At 42.7% G+C, this 20,386-nt stretch overlaps 1 protein-coding gene across 4 annotated transcripts in view; it reads left to right on the top strand.

Annotated features, from left to right (window-relative positions):
• The first annotated feature begins 16,204 nt into the window (after positions 1-16,204).
• Positions 16,205-20,386, top strand: part of LOC144782007 (transmembrane protein 87A-like) — a 416,501-nt gene continuing 412,319 nt past the window's right edge. For all 4 annotated transcript variants that reach the window (XM_078661114.1, XM_078661113.1, XM_078661112.1 and 1 more), the window contains exon 1: positions 16,205-16,361. In XM_078661114.1, coding sequence (XP_078517240.1) covers positions 16,260-16,361 — 102 coding nt within the window. In that variant the 5' untranslated portion in view covers positions 16,205-16,259. The remainder of the gene's footprint in view (positions 16,362-20,386) is intronic.

Genomic DNA, 20,386 nt, shown 5'->3' with positions numbered 1-20,386 from the left:
AGATTGATGATTACATCTTGGCAGCCATTGCTGCAACAGAGAAGGGAGGTACTTACCCTAGGGCCGTGGTTCCCAAACTGTGCGCTGCGGCACCCCGGTGCGCCATTAGGACTAGCAAAGGGTGCCGCGGACTTCTTTGCAATGAGAGCAATTAAAAAATAGTGAGTCTTTTGATGCCCTCCCGGTCAGCTGGCGTCAGGAATGATTTGTCCCAGCAGTCGCAGCACAACATCTGTAGAATCAGGAATCATGGTTTGGCCCAGCCACAAGAGTGTATGGCCACCATACGCACGTATCTGCTTCATGTAACCTCCACTTAGGCGGGGCCAGGCATACACAGTGATGCTGAGCGTTATTTCTTCCCATGTTCGGACGCGCCTCTAGAGATCCTCCTCATAAAGTTACAAGTAGGTCGCACACCTAAACATGTGCCTTGTCAGTGGTAGATAGTAAGCATTGGCTGCTACCATAACATGAATGCAATGTAATCCATGGCACCTGAATTAAAATGCGGGCTTCAATACTTGGCTTTGGTACTTGCTGGCCTGGCTGCACAGGCCCGGCCCCGCGGCTCATCCTAATTCTGAGGATTAGGATGAGCGGCAGAGCCGTGCCTGTGCAGCTAGGCCAGCAAGTGCCAAAGCCAAGTGTAACAGCCTGCATTTTAATTCATGTGCCATTATAGAAGGAAGCAGCAGTGATTATTAGGCGGCTGCTCGGCTCAGAGCTTTAAAATGCAGACTGCAACATGTGGGTTTGGCACTTGCTGCCTCGCTGCACATGCGCGACCCCTCTGCTCTCCCTTTGAGTGCTGCTAATATTTACTGATTAACTACTGGAATCAGAGGTCTGCTGCCCCTCACACTTGTGGTGGGCCCTTCCCCAGTGTTTTAGCGCAAGAGAGGAAGGCAGCCTTTATTATTCACAGAGTTTGATTGCACTATTTCTACTACCCACACTGGTTTACATCAGATGTGGGTAGTTAATTTTAGAGCCTTACTATTTTTTATTAATCAACATGTACAGAGGGGGGTCCGAAAGTCTTTTGTTCTGCTCATACGAGAATTTGGACCAAGGGGGCTCTGGAGTGTTTCTGAGGAGGGTTGACCACCTCAGAAAATGCGGGACGAATTCTGGTTATTTGGAACTGCTAGGGATGGTTTAAAATGAGTTTTTGTAAGTCGCAAGAGTTAGATTCTTTATACTTACTGGCATATTAAGAAACCCTTGCGTGCAGGGTAGGCTGCACACTCTGTGGGTCTAATCATGGCATCATAAATGCCAACATTTCAGAACAGTAACGTGGAGGTTTTTAATCGTGGGGATGTGTTTTCCCCAGTGACTTCTATTTGATGCCGAAGTAACTTCAGGCGGAGACGGCGAAAATGAAGCCATTTTTGGCTTCAAACCCGGGAATCTTTTGCCTGAATCGGGTCAGTTGGCTTGTATGTGGCAGTTACAACTTCAAATCTGTGAGTCATAGTTGTTTTTCCTTAAACCGGTTTAGAGTGACCACCTTCAGATAAGCGATGCAACTCTTCCTTATTTTACCATGGAAGCAGGCGTCTGCACATGGTCCAGCGCATAACAGTAGCATTTCCAGCTGCTAGTCCAGGTTTTCTAAAGAGAGAAAGTCCTGCTTTCTCTCGCCATGTGCTGAGTGTGCCATACTCCTCCGTTGTCAGCATGCCTGGCATACTTATTGTATTGTTTCTCACTTAACCATTTAAAGTTTTTTATTAAACAACTGTTATATTTTAATTGTGTTACAACTATGATTATAATACCTTCATAGGATTCATCCCAATTCATTTCAGGGAGAAAACTGGAAGTACTCCCAAGGTACAAATGACATGATGGGGAGCCGCGGCTAACTGCCAGTTAAGGCAAGGGAGCCGCGGGTCGAAGAAGTTTGGGAACCTCTGCCCTAGGGGTTTCCCTTCTAAATACTCTTATTAATTAAGTCCTGATAAAGTTCCCTACGACTTTGGTGACAAATGGATTCCCAACACGGACAGCAGGCCAACCTTGCCGCTCACAAGGGCATGGCCTCGGCTCATGCTGGCGTTTCGGTAACTGTCTCTATCTTACAGCAGCATTACTGGTGGCGCGGATTGTACAAACAGATGTGTGATTATGTCCTTAATTGTGACATTTGCCAGCAGATCAAACCTTCAACTGCTGCGCGTCCACCACAAACACAGTTGTACATATCTAATAAACCACTTGGGTGTGCTTATTTAGATCACTGCGGTCCTTTCTCCTCAGCTACCGTGTATAAGTATATCTTAGTTGCAGTGTATTTGTGCACACGCTTTATTTGGCCCTGGCCACAATGTAGTGCTGATGCTCGAACTGTTGTAAGGGATGTGCGTGTCTTTATGGGAATTTTTGCAAGTGGCACCCTCCATTCGGACCAGGGTCCAGTGTTCGCTTCTAAGGCGTACAATGATGCCATGAGGTCTCTGGGGGTGCAGGTCAAATTTTCGTCTCCATACAGGCCTGAGGGCGAATCGGTTGTGAAACGAATGAACTGTGACTTAAAGCAATCCTTGACAGCTAGGGTTTTAGGTACTGGCAGGAACTGTATACCGTTCAATGTGCACTTAATTATCTCCCTAGAAGGTCTCTGGGTGGGCGGACCCCATACGAAATGTTCTTTGGTATAAAGATGTTTGTCCCGGACCTTGAGGGTCTAGACATGGCGGCGTCTGCTGCACCCTTTGATGTAGATGATCATTCTGCTGTATTACAGAACGTACAAGAGACTCGAGACAGTCTTGCAAAGGAACACTTGTCCTCCACAACTGATGCTACACTTCAGATTCTGGAAGCTGGCTATCTACCGCGATTTGGTGACCTGGTCTGTGAGAAGGTGGAGAACAAGAAGGAGTTCGGCCCCTCAGATCGTGCACCAGTTCCTGTGCTTGGCGTGCAGGGAACAAGAACAGTAATTTTACCTCCACTTCCTGGTCGCAAGGATAACAGGTACATCTCCATTGACAACGTCAAATTACGGCGAGTGGCCGATTCTTCTTAGTATGACTCCAGCGGTCTCTTGTCCAACTATGCTGAGAAATTCTGTTTTGGCCTCGGCAAATACCATCCGGCCTGATGTTGCCATCAAGATGAACACAGTTACTAATCCATTACAGAATCCACCGGCTGGTGATCCTTATGAAGATACTGAGTATACTTATCCCTCAGATGTGTTGTTGCCTGGTGTGCAGACAGGTGCAAGTGAACAGTCACGTTTTTCATTTGACACTGACACTGACTCTACAACATCAATGTCCCCATCGAAGTTTCTATTTTTGCTATTTGGTTTAAAAGACATTTTTTGATACCCCCTTGGACTTACATTTGGCTGGTGCTGTTTTCAATTTTTTTTATTTATGTCACTTGGATTTGGGGTTGTATTTTTTCGTCTGGTAAATGGACATTATGTTAATGAGAGATCTACAATTAGGTTAATTGATGAAACTTTGGCACCCCACTCCACATCTCGCAGAATGAAAAGGGACCAGACTTTTGTCATCACAGCTTGGCCTCTATTAGATGGGATTATGTGGGATGCTGTTAAGTTTCAGATACACGGCCCCATACAGGTTATTAATGTCCCCAATGTACTTCGTATTTCGATGGGGGATTTGGGAAACAGAACATAAGCTCTGATGATTGGGATGTCCAAGCCGTAGAGGCTCTTTTTTCTGATTTGAAATATTATGCTGCATTTGATGCTGAAGATTTGTACTTAAATTATGCACATTTATTCTGCTACCAGCACTATGGCAATCATTTCCTGCATAAAGCTAACACATTTAGAAATGTGGTTTATTATACACAATGGAAACATTGCCCAGCCCCCATTGAAGGCAGCTCGAAAACTCTATTAAGGAAATTTACTTATTTTACTAATTTTAATCAGTCTAATCCTGATGCCTTTTATTTTAAGATGACTTATCCGTCCTCTTCCAAAGTTAGACTCACCCACACTAAATTACTGTATTCGAAGTTCCTTATCAATCAATTAGCTATAGGGGACTAAGAGCTGTGGAAAGATACTATTGATCTTAAATCTGTTTGGGGTTAAAAGCTGGCAAGTGCAAGGTGTCAGGGATTAAAGTGTTCTGGTTATGCGCTGACTGTCATCGCGCAATAACCAGGGAATGGTTCCAGAAAAGACTACAATTCCCAGCATGCTCGGGGACGCACGTCCTACGTGCGCCGGGCGTCACGCAACGGGAAGAGAGTAAATGGATGCCGGAACTTCTCAGCATTGCGATAATTCCGAAGTGGACCCCGGTTAGTTTCCTTCGTGTTTGCAGCCTTCTCTGGTAGCGGTAAGAATGCGGTATTCACAATCCCCAGTACCTATGGTTCCCGTTGGGGATACGCCTTTGCCGAACCTCACGTGTGTTTTCCAGCCTCCCCGTTGGCGAGACAGCTTGTGCTGTCTCTTGCGGGGAAGGGCTGGACTAACCTTGTGAACTCCCCCGGAGTAGCGAGTTTTTCTCTCCCGTTGGTAGAGGCTGGCTATTGCCGTCTCGTGCGGGGGAGGTATTTTGGTAATATCCTCAGAATGTGAATTTGGCTTCCCCGTTGGGCGAGACCTTTGTTCCTTTGGTCTCTTGCGGGGAGCTTTGTTGTTAATTGCTCAGTATTTGGATCACATTGATTTCTGGGCTTTGGATTTTTTCCGCTTACAGCACAGCGGATAGTAAAGTAACATTTCCAAAACTATTTGCATGCGCAGAACTGGTGCTACTTCTTTTGTTTATATTTGAAAGCATTAACATTGTACTACGGGCACTGATAAGAAGCATTACAATTGCCTGTTGCATACTTTGCTTGACATTGGTTGTTCTCTATATATTCTATCCCAGGAGAGAGGCAGAAATTAGGGTGCCATACCAGTCGGGGCTTTAAAAAACTCTAGAAGTAACACAGATATTCAAGGGTAGGTAGAGAGAATGCAGAAGGGTTACTGTTGTTAGATCTTGCTTCTCACGTGTATTCCTTTTCTTCCTATCAGAGTTTGTGAGAACCGTGCATTCGCTCTACTCTCTTCTGGCATCAAAAGCATACTTATTTTCCTTTACAGGTAGGAAGTATGATAGTTCCTCATTTGTGGGAGATACGGGACATAAGAAAAAACAGGCATAAACATATACTTATTTTGTGTTCCATTGTTTTGTCTCACACAGATCTCCCTCCCGGCTGTTCCTACCCTTTCTTTCCCTCGCTTGACTATCCCAATAGTCTGTGTGTATATACATTCCAGACTTGGGGCCGTCGAGAGATGGACCCCATTCGAGCATCAGCACAATCAGCACAATCAGCACAATCAGCACAATCCCGAAGATTCTGGAAGGAGGAGCCTGACACAAGGCACTGAACCTTTGCATCGTGCATCCCGAACCACATGTTGTTTTTGAATTCGACTATTTCACAAACTACTTGCTTTGGATTGGCTGCATCTAAAAAACTTAAATGCCCCTTCCATTCTTGATTTGGGGGAATATACTACATGGTACAATCACACCGATAGGTCCCTTGATGAATTGCAGTCCCTAATTACTAATTCCTCCTTTAACATTTCCACCTTGGATCCTGAAAGTTTGTTATTATGGCAGAAAAGTTCAGATTCACGCCAACTTCGTTTTCTGGGTCTGGGCCCTGGCTATACAGAGGTTAGGGTGTATCCCCGTTTTGATAATGCCCATTCTGTGACTACCTATTCAGTAGACAAATTATGTCAGAACTGGCTTAAACATTCCGCTTTAGCATCGGTTAAAGTGCATTTGTCCAAATTGACTGACGATGTTGATTTGAATGACTTCGTTAAAGGCCCTGTAGGACGCAGGTCCAAAAGATGGGTATACGCTATTTACAACGAAGTCTGGAAATTATCGCAAATTGAGGCTGCTTCTAGTTTAAGAGGAATTGATCAAGCTAATTTAGAAAAAGTGCTTGCAGTCGTTGAGAATAGCATTGATACTCTTTCATCCAGAATTTACACATTAGATAATATTGTTTCATCTGTTGTGGATATTGTACATGATGAAGTGTTTGTTTTGTACCATGGTCAAAATCAATTGCGTGCCATAATGCAGTTTGCTTGGACTTTACAAACCTTAAAATGTGGGAAAGTGCCTTCGTACCACATGAATACCTCTTCTCTATTTTTGCTGTTTAATTTAACTGAGAAACAACAGTTTATGTCCATGAAGGATGCTGCATATTCGCTTTTTCATATTTAAAAATTGGAACCTTTACCATTTTCTGTTGCCAAATCTAATTCTGCTGTATGGTTCATTCATGGGTTAATAACACTGCCCTACCCTTTGTTTAAATTTAATTAATGTATGAAACACTATGCCATAGGCAGATATGAACTATTGGGAAGCGCCTATCTCCATGAAGTTTGGTCTCTACCATTTACCTATATATGCCTGAGGGAGGGTAAGAAGTTTATTTAAAGGGCGAGGAGTGCACTTCTACAACCGATCACTCACTGGTTTGCAAGAACATACAATTGCACGGCTTTCAAATACTGATCTCCCACTTCATTTCGGTACTTTGATTCACACAATATTCAATGCCTTGTCAACAAGTGGCTTGGCGCATTTTTCTAAAGTAGTAAGTTCTGGCCTTGTGACTTAATTCCAAACTATATTTGGTGTGATACCGGCATTTTTTCACTCTATTTTTTCCAGCATCTTCGGCTGGGTACCATTAATTCTAACCTTGGCTGCTGGTGTGCTCCTGTTGATTTGCTTGCTCAGAAATGGCTGCTCAATCTGCGTCACAAGACGGCCTGCTCCGGCTGCACCACCTTCTCAACTGGATGCTTGAATACTACGGGACGCTACCCCTGGCCACCTTGAGTGTCGCATATGGATTGTCCTTCCGGTTCTCCTACTTTACATGCGTGCAACCTGTTTTCCATTGCCTGGATTGCTGTCTTGAATGGGCTCTGGATTTGTGTCTCTGCAATACGGTGTCTCCTGACCCGGATTATGATCGACTGATGAGTCCCTTAGTAGCTCATGAGTTGGAATGTTCTGGTATCGGGAGTATGGCCTTTGCAGCTGCGTACAGCGTTCTGGGTCATTGGGACATTTGGGTTGCAGCCCATGAATTCCTGGCCCAAAGTTACCTGGAAGAACACGCAAGTTGTCCTCTGATGGTGCTAGAGGCTCCGGCTATTGAAGATGTATGTTCATTCTCTTTATTAAATTGGATGGCTGAATCGTTTGCTGATGAGAACAATTACTTCCTTTTGAAGGCTGTTGCAATATACTGTGCCTATACGCTAATGGATTGAGTTGGCATTTGTCCATCTTCAACGCGTTCTGTATTCGACAAACTTTTACTATTTTTTTTGCCATCTCCATGATGGGCAGTATACCGCCCCTTCTTGTTTTATACTTTTTTCTTAATGCTTCGAACTTAACACTCCAAATGATACAGTTTGGCAAATTTTGAACTTGATTCTGTCTCACTCGAACTTGAACTCTGCATTCCTAAAATGGCTTCCCTTCTTTAACGTGGTCCGATCAGGGGAGGGTGTAGTGAAGACAGGGCCCTGCGTGCACACATTGCTATGTTAGCATATGCATATTAGAAGCTTAAACGCCATTTTGCCACTTTTGCACACAATACTACATGTAACGATTTTTGTAAGTTAGACTGCTTGGGTTCCTCGCATAAGAACAGTCTGTTTTTTACATCCCTAGACTTACATTGCGACCTTAGTCTGTACACTGCGTGCAGAAGCCTTCAAGGTCACCATAACAATGTATGCTGTTATTCAGGTGGATCGGCCCCCGCTCTAGACACAACAAGCACACAGCTGCAACCAACTGAAATTCTAGTGCCTTTAATATTTCACTGTATGCATGATTTGGGCACTTGGAGAAAAACCTTTTCCAGTGAGAGAGCTTTGCTGATCCTGTGATGTGATTCACCACTGCTGATCTTGGAGGTATGGGGTTCCCCATTCAAGCCTAAGAGACCTTCTATTATTATAATAACTTAGTTCCTAGCAGGGGAGGGTGGTTCACAAGGCGCTATATGACCTGTTTCCACTATCATTATAACATGATTTCTCCCTTTGTGTTTTATGGAATTATAACAATGCTGATCGTATTATTTCTAATCATATGCCTGCTTATGTTAGCCAAAATACTGCATCTTAGAGCACGTCATTAAAATAAACATTTTAAACTTTCTGTGTCTCTGATTACTCACGCTGTAGACTGGTATGAGAATAAATACAAAAGAGTGTTCTTGATTCCCACCATTCATGAGAGTACCCTAAGTCGCATGTTCTGGATTGTCTAATCATTGGTAGCTTGGCTATAGGACGGTGAGCTAATGAGACACTGATACTAGTCGGATAGGGGTTTTGGGTACTGAGGTGAGTTTCTGATATACAACAAGTCCCTGAGGTCCTGGTTTCCTGCGCACAGTTCTCCTGAACCTGAACAGTGTGTCTCTCCGACAATTCCCATGGCTATCAAAACTGTAAATAGAACATCTCAGCAGATAGTTACATCTATGGAATGTCAAAAACAGACATCACTAGCTCAATGCGGTTTACCGGTTTTCTGCATGCATTTTCATTCATCATCATTGTTTAAGCTGATTAACCCTTTCACATCACAGTGTCTTCCGCACTAGGCCCTATATACTACAGGGCAGAAAACTAGCAGAAAAGGCAAAACAGAGGGCAGAAAACAAACAGAAAGGGCAAAACAGAGCAGAAGACAGCAAAACAGAAGGTAGAAAAATAAGCAGAAAAGGCAAAACTGACGCCAGACGAATAAGCAGAAAAGGCAAAACAGAGAGCAGAAAAATTAGCAGGAAAGGCAAAACAGAGGGCAAAAAACGAGCAGAAAAAGGCAAAACAGAGCACGACACAAGCAGAGGAGGCAAAAACAGAGTGCAGCAGGTATTCAGGCAGCAGAGGATAGCGGACTGCGGGCAAGCTGGGCAGGAGAACTATCGCAGGTGGAGCTGACAGAGGTAGCAGGCACAAGGATCTGCTCTAGGTAAGTATATAATACACATTAACTTTGTTAAATCAAAAGGTTTTACCTCATGCCAGACTTAAAAGTTATAAGCTGTCCCAGACCTTTCAATTTTCCCAGTTCCATGAGTGAATAGCTCATCTAGTTCAGGTTTTTCTTTGTATTCTAGAGCTTATAGCCCTGACATTATAATGGTATAAAACAGGGCTACAAATCATAAAATACAAAATAAAAATTTACTGGTACACAATGTCTGCTTTTTTTACTAAAACAATTTTATCTTATTTTTCTGTATGATCACCTCAAATTAATTACACATTCTCCATCTGCTTCATGAAACTCAGGTAGAAGGCATCTGCTGCTTGTTCCCTGACTTAGCTGCCTGGGTCTACATGGGAAACGTCCTTTCGGACGAAGCCAGAATCACGATGTGCCAACACAGCGCCGGCAATAGAACAAATGCGGCATTAGCACGCATTCATTCAGCACGCAAGTCGTTTTAACAACCTGCATTTAGGGAGGCGCATTGGTGAAATGGTATTGGATTTAAAATCCAACACCTTCCCCACTGTTGCGCAGACTGGAGTTGGAATAGTAATATAATGTATTCCAACATCCAGCACCCATCTAAGGCAAGTCGTTAAAACAACTTACGTGCTGAACAAATGTGTTCTAAAGAGGAGTTCGTTCAAAAGACGGCATTCTGAATGCATGCAACCTAAACGCATGCGGAATACCGTGATACATTCGCCTGGGACATCGATGTCTGCTGGTGGGAATTCCAAATTGTGTTGTTATGCCTACTGGACTGGACAATAATTCCAAATGCACTCCTGACTGAAACATGGCGTTTCATAAGAAGGAGAATGGATGCTCAGCAACCATATTGTCCCGGAGGGGTTGGGACTTGTGGGGAATCAGCCACTAGACTGTCTTGGGATGCTTTTGTAAATAGAAACACAGGTGCCTTCAGGAGAGGTTTAAAAGAAGGTTTAATTGGGATATATGTCTTTTTCATTGGAAAAGGCAGTCCACGGATAAACAAGAAGACACCAGGGTCTTAAATCATAACCGGCTTCGTTTCAGCTCAAACTTCCGGGGTCTTGACAGGCGAGGAGATGCTGTCCCAGGGACGTCTTTCGAGACTTCCTCCACCGGTGCCAAAAGAAAAGGAAAGTGGGGGTCAGATACTCGTATCGCTTTCGTACGTCTTACAGGGCCGGGGGTGAAGACACAATTCCCATGCAAGGTGCTCGTTACACTCAGTCTGGGGTGAGGGCAGTGCTCGTGCAGAGGGAGGGGGAAGTAAGGGCGGTGCTCCTCACTCGCGGGGCTGTTTCCTCCGCCCAACCCAACCCGCTACCCGGCCACGTACCTCTTGGAGCCACGCTCCTCCCGCGGGACCGTGGCTGGGTGATGCGTTTTGTTGTTGGCCTCCTGGCTTGCCGCTCACTCCGCGTTCGAAGTCTCTCCTCTCGTCCTCTCCTACACTCGTCTTCACCAGGGAAACGCCTTCCTCCGAGCTCCGGACACTTCCTGCTTTTGGCTTGACGTTCTCGTCGGAGGGCGGAGCCTCGTCCTCAAGATACCATTCCTTAAAGGGGCCGCTTCCTTGGACATCGTCGGTCCAGTCGGTCTCGGGCTCAGCCGTCCAGGTGCATTGTGGTAGCTGTGGGGACAATGGGCACGGTGAGAGAGGGGTGGCGGACCACCAGTCCTTAGGTCCAACCATGTCCGGTCCGCCCGCCCCGTCACACATATATAAAGGCTTGGCCTACACCACAGCACAGGTGGTCCATAGCTATATTATCATACTATGCTAAATCTAGGTTACTAGCTCTGCAAATTTTATGTTTAACTGCTCCCCAAAGTTCATTCCCAATAATGGTCTGGGCAATTCTTGATGCGACCTGAAAGCATGTCACAAGCTGTGATGCAGAGCTCTAAAATCCTCATCTGGGTCCAGTTTTCTTTTTCTTTCTATTATGGGATTTGTAGCACTGTTAATCATAACTACAAGTTCCAGAATGTGAAGCGAAACCAAGTCTGGATGGGTTACTCCCACATGAACCTTTCGAAACTTGAGAGTTCTGACAGAGCAGTCTTGCAGAGGTATCAGCTGAATAGGATGGAATGGCCAGTGCTGTGGGCTGATGGATTTTGATTATCAGGGTAATCAAAATGTAATGGAATTATTTAGAATGGGACTCTAGAATACGGCCACATAAAAAGATATCGGTGGGTCTGTGAGTACAGAGTAAGCGGAAAAAGTGGATTTGTATCTGCTTTTGGTTCAGGGAATTCATTGTAAAGTATGTAAATGCATTTCTATTCATATACACCAGTTTTGCAGATGTCTGATGGAGACCTGTGATCGGAGAACAGCCGCTAGGAACCGGTTTGTTTTGCTAATCCTTACATCTTGCTGGACAACACAGCTGTCGACAAACCTAATCTGATAAAAAAAAACAGAGCTATCAGGTGTATTACTGAGAGTTACTGAGGCTCCACCCAGATGTTGGTTCACCTTAGTACAGCTGTTAATTTGGCCAAAGCTGTGTGTTTCTACAGAAAGAGTGCTTACCCTCCAAGCAGCAGCATTCATTGTTATATCAAGCTGCGACAGCCAGGGCTATTATCAGGTCAAGCTATTGTGTTACAGTGAAGCTTGCCCTTTAGATCATAATTACGGAGTTTGTTGTTCTCTGGTAGCAGAACAGGTCGGAGTTGAGTAGTCAGGAGGAATGTGCTGCTGTAGCGCAGTTCCAGCCCCATTGTCCCTTCCTTTTCCATCATTAACTTCAGAGGTACCTTAACACAGCACTCCTTTAGAGAATGTGGTCTTTTCTTTCTAAATCCTAGTAGAAAGATGTATGGGCTGGTGTGCTGTACATGTGAAGAATTCTTTAATATGTACATGTAAAGAATTTTTCAAGCTACTCAGAGGCCAAATGATTATTTCTCTTCTGTACATTCCCTCATCATGTAAGCCATTACTTCGCCATCCTTTACATTAGGAGTCATTAGGTCAAGGTAAGTACATCAGGATAGCCTTTACATCTCATTTTTTTTTATACCTGCGGCATCTTTACTTCACATGTATGTTTTACATATTATTCTATCCTTACATTTCTTTTAATTCTAGAAGTTAATTTAATTATTAATTTGAATTTATTGTGTCTTTATTTAATTACAATACTATATTTGAGTTACTTCAAATGTAATATTTTATATATTACATTAATGTAAATGTACCTTCCCAGAATCCTAAAAGCCCCTTACGACTCCTTAACGCTTCCCATCTCGGAACCATACAAACTCACCCCTACCCCTTAAAGCTACCTTTCCCTGAACCCTAAAAGGCCCACACCGCCCCTCCCTGAACCCTAAGTGCCCCTTAATACATCTTTAACCAAATATTCACCAAACTCAAAAACCTTAATAACCCTTAAAGCCATTCATCTCAGAACTCTAAAAACCCCTTACTACTCCTTAACATAAACTTTCCTGAATGCTAAAGCAGGGCAAGAAAAATCCACTCACGTTGTCGTCCTTTCTGAGGAGTTTGTCCCCTTAAGCAGAGCAAATGTGACAAGATAACAAGATTTAAAGGCATCTATATTTCTCACAAAGTGAAAGAGCAATAACAATGCCATTAATTCTTGTTATTTTGTCACATTTGCTGGCTTCAGAGACAGAGGTCTGCTTCTCCTTTTACATTTATTTTTCCTTCTGTGACTTAAGTTAGAGGAGTTTGTAAAGTGAACTGTGTGACAATTACACTGTGCGAAGCATGTTAAATGAAAGGCTGTAAGATGTCAGGCTTTTTTCCAACACAACACTAAAATGGCTAAGTGAACTGTTCAAACATTTAAAATATATTTCACTAGTTATGAAGACTCATTTTTGTACTTCTGTGGTGAAGGAATATTTTTATAGGATAAAAACAAATTAGAATACTTGGTGATGTGCACATTTTAAATATGTTTTGCTGAACCCCAATTTCCAAAAGTTGTTTATGCGCTATTATCAGTAAAACTACACGTTAGTGAGAACGCTTTGTGGCCATTTCAATGGAAAATATGCTATCTGTAAATGAAAATGCACTACCACATCATGCTTTGGTAATATATTTATAAAATGTGAGTTTTTAATCATGAACTGGGAATTATTACTGCTCCTGCCGAGATGACAATGCTATAAGTGAGGCAAGCCAGGAATCATGTGTACCCTATATATGGGCTTGATTCTTGTTATTCATAGAGCAAACGTTTAGTCTAGTAAATAAAAATAGTTTTTTGTACAGCAGAAATAGTGAACTTTGCAGATTTGAAGGTGCTCTCTTATGTGATAATAAAGAAAAAGGCATCTCCATAACACAAAATATTTGCCTAGGACCACACAATTTGTGACCAGGTCACGGGTCAAGTACATTAAAGTTAGGTCAAGTAGATTATTAAAGTTTTTATGATTTTTCAAGCCCTGTAAAGTCTTTTAGTACTCATTACCGCTACCCTTCTCTGCACCCTAAAAATGCCTACCTACCCCTTAACATTACCCTACCTTACTACCTCTAATGCTATTCATTCCTAAAAGCTGTTACTACCCCTTTCAGCTATGCATTACTGAACACTAAAAATGTCTAACACTTCTCTTTCTTGAACCTAAAAACCAATAATACCACTTAATGTTCTGCATCCCCGAACCTTAAAAAACTGTATTGTTCTTTAAGACTACCCTTTCCTGAACCCTAATAATCTGTACTACTCCATAATGCTATCCATCCATGAACCTTAAAAAACCCTGACTACTGCTTAATGGTACCTTTCCCTGAACCCTAAAAACCCCTTATAGCCCCTTAACTTTACCCTTCCAAGAACGCTGAATTTTTTTTACTACATCTTAATGTTTAGCCATCCCTAATGCTAACACTCTTACTACCTCATACTGCTATCTTGTCCTTAGCCTTAAAAACCTATTACTACTCTTTAAAGCTACCCTTCCCTGAACCCTTAAAAACTCAGTACTATCACTTAACGCTATACTTTTCTACACCCTACAAACTTCTTACTACCCTTTAATGCTATTTCAGGGTTCTGCTTGCTTACACTAGGTGCTGCTTCTTACTACCCTTTAATGATAGAAAAGGGTTCTGCTTGCTTACAGTAGGTGGTGCCGAACAGTGAAATACTAGGAAAATCAGGAACCGAATGACGGATTCCGTCAGTAATTTCTTATTTTTAAGGGGACCCTCAGGGCGCCACTTGTGATTCCTGTTATTTCTATTGCCACCTCCCTACCCGCAGTTATCAATGCCTCTGTATCAATAACTATGGGCAGGAGTTACTGGCTGGTATCAGGGAGTAGTATAAGACCCTTAGTAGAGTTAAGCAACATGACATGAAAAAAGTTCACCTCTGTAAAGAGTTCAAAGAATGTTTTGGGGCATCATTGGAAACACTTTCATGACTCTGAGGGAAAACATTATATTGTTTATGTACAGTGGAGCTGTGCTGTATTGGTATTTGGGAGAAGTGAGCACCGCACCACTAAAGGAGTCATTTACAGAATTTCCGATTTTTTTCAATTATGCCATGATTCAATAACAGCGTTATCACAATCAGTAATCATGACATTACCGCACATTTAGAAATAAATGAGCAAACATTGCGTCTGTCTCTTTTAATGAAACATTAGCACCAGCTTTTTGCTTGTACTATAGTACTAAAAGGCACAAAATGCATTATTTATTCTCTAAATGCAAAAAATAGTGTTGAATGCACTGAAATCCACACATTACACTGGAGTTTTTACAGTTTCCCAAACGTAATACATCTGTGAATGACAAAATACAGCAAATATTAGTGCATGACTATTTAAAACATTTCTGTAATAATGACCTATCTGTGTGAGGTAAATTCCCATTTTTAGCACTAACTTGATAGTACTGCTATTTGACTGACATATTATTACCAATATGCAGTGGACTTACGCTTGCATCTACTGAGAGAAATAATATTCTTTCACCTCATGCTATTAGCTGGCGACGTATCATTCCGCCTTCTAGGAAATACTAGAATTAGAATGCATGAAAAATATTCTAAATGCTAAAAATAATTTGTCACATTCAGTTCTATTCCTCCCATGTCATTCTGAACAAAAATAATTATCTTTGCTACTTTTTTTCTAGTATGGGCAAAGCCAGTAGGTCAGGCTTTCATGTGATAAACAACATTTGTGCACACAATGCAAAGATTGTTTGTGCATACCAGTGTTTACATTTGACAGGCATATTGGCTTTGCCAAGGCTTGTTTTAATTGCCATTATTAAAGTTTTGAGCAGCTCCTGAAAGTGGTATGTTTTACTCAAGGTAGGGCATGCCTACTATATTAAAGTGAAATATAGTGCCCTGCCTTCTTTTATGTTTAACCTCGTGCTAGTGTCTAGAAATACTTTTGTACATATGTATTCAGAAACCGACTTAACGTATTACATATATTTAATGACCATGGCGTCCTTTCGTTGTTAAATGGGTGACTGAAAAATATTTCCACTCAGAGGCTAATTTGCACAATGTATAACGAGGAAACCTGCACTCAAATTCCAGCTTCTTCACTTGAACAACATGTGTGAACCTAAACAAATATCATTTTCCTTAAGTGACCGATTTGAGAAATACATTGAAGTTATTCAATTCCGGATAAGCGCTATATAAAACTATAACGCAGTTGCATATGTTTCAATAGGAAATAATGTTGCACATATACGAACATTTGCTATTTATGCGGTGCACGACAAACGTATTTCTTGGTTTTAAATAGCCTCCGTGTCTTTAATAAAATGAAGACTTTTCTTCATGAAAACTAGGAAAGTCAACATTTACATGCCAAATCAGACCCTGGCTCGACTCTAAAATTTGCTGGGCTGTCCACCTCTGTTCATATCTAAGAATAGTTGTATTTTGATATTCCTTTCTCCCATGATAACCTCCTTAATGATCTGATTCTCGACTCCCAACTCCCTCTCTGTAGACACGTTGCATTGCTCGCGTGTCATATCTCCATGGGCACTGCTGCTCGAGCTACTGAGCAGCGTGCCGCTCATCCTCTATTTTGCTCTCTATGGTGACGGCTACTCTCTCCATCTAAGCTGCTCTCTATGATCCTAGCTCTTCTGAGCCTATTCCGAGTTTCCGGGTTGCCTATGCAGTTGGTTCCGGGATGGCGCTGGCAGGTTCTAGTTTGTTGTTGCTGTTGGTTTTGCAGAGCCCGTTGGTTCGATCTCTCTCGGAGCTGGGAAGATGGAGTGTTACTGTGGACAGCGTAAGCATGGGTGTGGAATTGAAGGCTAATAGGGCGGGAGAGAAGAGGTGTTAAGATGATTCATTCCCCAGCACATGTTTTCCCTTTTCTAGAATAGTGAGCCACTTGCAAATATTTGCATTCAATAAGGTTTCTTTCCTTTACATGTTGCAATATAGGATGGTGTATGTTACCCTGTAGCTAGGGTTACCAGACAACTGTGTCATCGACCACAACTTTTTCAACCCTGTGGTTCCATTTTGCAATTCACTTTCTTCAGCTGTATTCGTCAAATTAAACCGAATCAAAACTACGTTTCCACATTTTTTACTGAACTTTCTGGATAGGAAACATGGAATGCCAGTGATGTGTATTCATCTGGTAAAGTTGCTTCGTATTGCCTCATAACCACTTTTTGTAGGGCTGCCACCTCTTGCTTGGGTTCCCCCAGCTGATACATGTTGCCCCCTCCCTACTAAGAACTCTATTTAAGTATTCCATCTAGTTCAGTTCTCTTTTTAGGTTCGCTTCCAGTTGGTCTCTTATCAATCCCCCCACCCCAAACTTTCCTCTGGTTCGTCCCATGCAAGGTTGATCTCGTCGCTGCCTTCATAGGCCCCCCTCCACTCTGCTGTAACTTTGACAGTTTGGCTCCCATATGGTATTCCGCACCACCTGGCTTCCTTATGTTATCAGCCTTTATAAAGACTATTTTTTTTCTTTTATAACGTAGTCAATGCCTTCTACCATTAATCTATCTCAGTATTGATTTATTTAAAGTGAGCTGCCTTTTTATATGGCTCTGGGATTATCATGAGAGTATAGTTTGTGCAATGTATTATGTGTATGCTGAAGACCTTTGACGTTTTCTCATTGACATGGTTGGTCATTGTTCATTGCCCATGATCATTGTTTTCTAGGTAAGCATCGCTAACCAGGTGTGTAGTTAATCGCTGTTGTAGCCTTGACTTGAAGATGTGGTATGGTAAAGCTTACTTTAACTATTGTGTGCTCAGTGACATCCAATTATAGCACATCAGAGGTGTATTCGATATTAAGCCCTGTGTATTGTATGCATGGTTCAATGATGTATATTCGGTTTTAGAGAGGTTTCCATTATAGTAATAGCCAACTATTTATTTGCCATATTTGAACGGCATTGCATGCATATGTGGTGTTATGTCATGCAAGACCTATTGATAGTTGGGTTGCTCTGAGTGAAACTATTAAAAATAAACCGAATACAACTGTATATGCTTTATAACTATCAGCAGGGCTTTAAGTGGGATGAAAAAACTGGGGGGGGGTCTCTCAAAGGGGTGTGGCCAATGTAATTAAAGGCATGACTTAAAAACACGTACGCTAAAAATCTGTGCTTAGCATAGTGTGTCGCCCGACTTGTATTTTGCTATTTCTGTCACTGCATTCCGATATATGACACAATAAGTAATATCATACCTACAACAAGTCAGGACTATTGACTTTGTCAATGGTTGCTAGTTGCATAAGGTAAATAAGCAGCAACTGTGGCTTGTTGTATATAATATTGAAAAAGCTTCCACTTAAAGCCCTGGTGACACCAAGACAATGTTGCTGCTCCTGAGTTTTCAAAAAGAGAAGGGAAATCCAGAGGGAAAATGACTCTCATTAAAAGATTTCCCTTCCCCTACAACGCTCCCCTGGCATGACGTCCTGCCGTAACTTCTCCACTAGTGAAAAGTATATCACACCCACTTCCCCCAAGCTCCGCCCACTCCGACCTACCCACATAATTAGCATAATGTAACTCTGCCTACCTAAAATACTGTCACGGATTGTCACTTGCATTATAAAATAAGCAATGTGCTATTAAAGTTCATACATACAGTCAAGACTGATAACATCTCCTTCCCAACTGGACAAAACTATTAATCTCAAACAGCACAGTGACAGACAGACATTACTTACTCACCCTCTCAGGACCAGCAGATGGTAGCCAGTGAAACAATCTTTTTTGGTACCCCATGACCTCGTTCTCCACGGCTTCCCTCACAACCACTGGCCAACAGTGCCTCTCATCTCTCCATAGTTCCGCTGTCACAAATAATTAGTTTGTTTTATTGCGCTGCTCATACCAGTACAGAGTGTCGGAGCATTTAACAGCACAGACACATTACACAGAGACACTGAATCATACATGTGTAAATCAGTTTAGGAAATGTTAAATAAAACAATGATGATTCCAAGGTGTAGAAGTCACATGTATTTGGTATGGGGAAGTCGAAACTCAGGTTTAAAACGTTCCACAGTGGTTGTGGTTCGCTTTACTAATGAGAATGCATTTGCACCCAAACTAACCCCTTTTAGCAACATTAGGTTCTGTGATATGCATGATACATAAGACTTTGCAGCAGGCACAATTAACTCTTTGCACTATGGTTGACTTAAAACTTGCACTAGACAAAACTCAGATCTCTCTGCAGCAGGAATGTTAAACAACACATTCTCTTTGACTCACCAACGGAGTCACTAACAGTGCTGGGAAAATACCTCCTCCTGCTCTGCTTGGTTGCTGTAGCTCAGCTGCAGTCTGTAGAGTCACTACTGTGTTGCATCTAATCTGCAGTTGGGCTGTAGACTGAAATCGGGGTAAAGAGGGCAGGGCGTGGGGAACGCTGTCTTCAGTGCCATACCCTATGCCTTTACATACTCGACACAGCCAGGGGCGTAACACAGACCCCAGCAGCCCCCGCAATGCGGGGGGGCCCCAAGCTCCAGGGGGCCCCCTCAGCACAGCACTCAGGCTGCGGAGCTCCTGATTGAGCCCGGAGGGCCCCCCCACATGCCTTTCAGGGGGGCCACCTCAAGTTTCTTTACGCCAGTGGACACAGCCGACCCCCTGGCGACAACCCCCAAGAGTAGGGCAAGGCAGTATGTGTCGAGGAGGTCCCCGATGACACTCCTTATCCTTTCATTTAGTTCTGGCAGCAGCAATTTTTGGTGGCTCCTGTCTGGCTGCTGCAGGAATTTAAAATTAAAATATGATTCTGCTTGCGCCGACTGGAGCCTTTTAGTCACTGTCACTTCACAAATGAGGTCACTGCTGAACTTCGTTCATGGGCACTAACACTGCACTTGCCGCCTAGCAGCAAAAACTTTGTTGGTGGGCAGCTAGCCTTATGGCCCCACGCATGTGCAAACTACTAATGCTGACCGGTAGTGCAAGGAGGAGGTAGGCAAGTAGCCTACGTTGGGTATTGTCACCAAAAAATAGCCCAACAGTGTAACAAGCTGCCCCTATTGAAGCTTAACTCGACATCCATTGGCTGCTGTGAATCGCCTGCCTAGAGTCACTGTAGCTTAACGAAAAACAGCAGATTCTACAATTATAAGGTAATCCACCCGTTTTTTTTTACGCTGATTTGCGTGACAATCCTTTTACTTGTATTAATGCAGTACAGTGACTTAAAATGCGTTACTAACGCAAGATGTTGGGAAACAACCTTTACAACACAACTTTTACAACGCACTACCATTACAACGAAACTTTTATAACGCAACATCCATTACATCGCATGCCATTACAACGCATGACACTACAACGCATGACACTACAACGCATGACACTACAACGCATGACACTACAACGCATGACACTACAACGCATACCATTACAACGCATACCATTACCATCCTACACTACCCTACTGTTGCACCCCCTGAAGTTAGAATAGTAATTTTTACCCCTACACTATCCAATACTTACCATACATGCAATGTAATGTTATGCGTTGTAAAGGTAGTATGCGTTGTAATGGAATGCGTTGTAAAGGTAGTTTTTAAAAATTCGTTGTAATGGCATGCGTTGTATTGGAATGCGTTGTAATGAATGATGCGTTGTAAAGGTATGCGTTGTAAAAGTATGCGTTGTAACGTCATACAACGCAAGATGTGTCACACTTGGCAAGGCTAGAAGTGTAATTGCTGTGACTGTCCTGTGAGAGTGAATTACCCGCGACAGTTTTCAACTTGCCATGATTATCTCGGCAAAAAACGGGACAGTTGGC

This window comes from Lissotriton helveticus, chromosome 9 (genome assembly GCF_964261635.1).
Source record: "Lissotriton helveticus chromosome 9, aLisHel1.1, whole genome shotgun sequence".
NCBI classification, from domain to species: domain Eukaryota; kingdom Metazoa; phylum Chordata; class Amphibia; order Caudata; family Salamandridae; genus Lissotriton; species Lissotriton helveticus.
The sequence above is the reverse complement of the archived record's forward strand: the minus strand, read 5'-3'. Positions and strand labels throughout refer to the sequence as shown.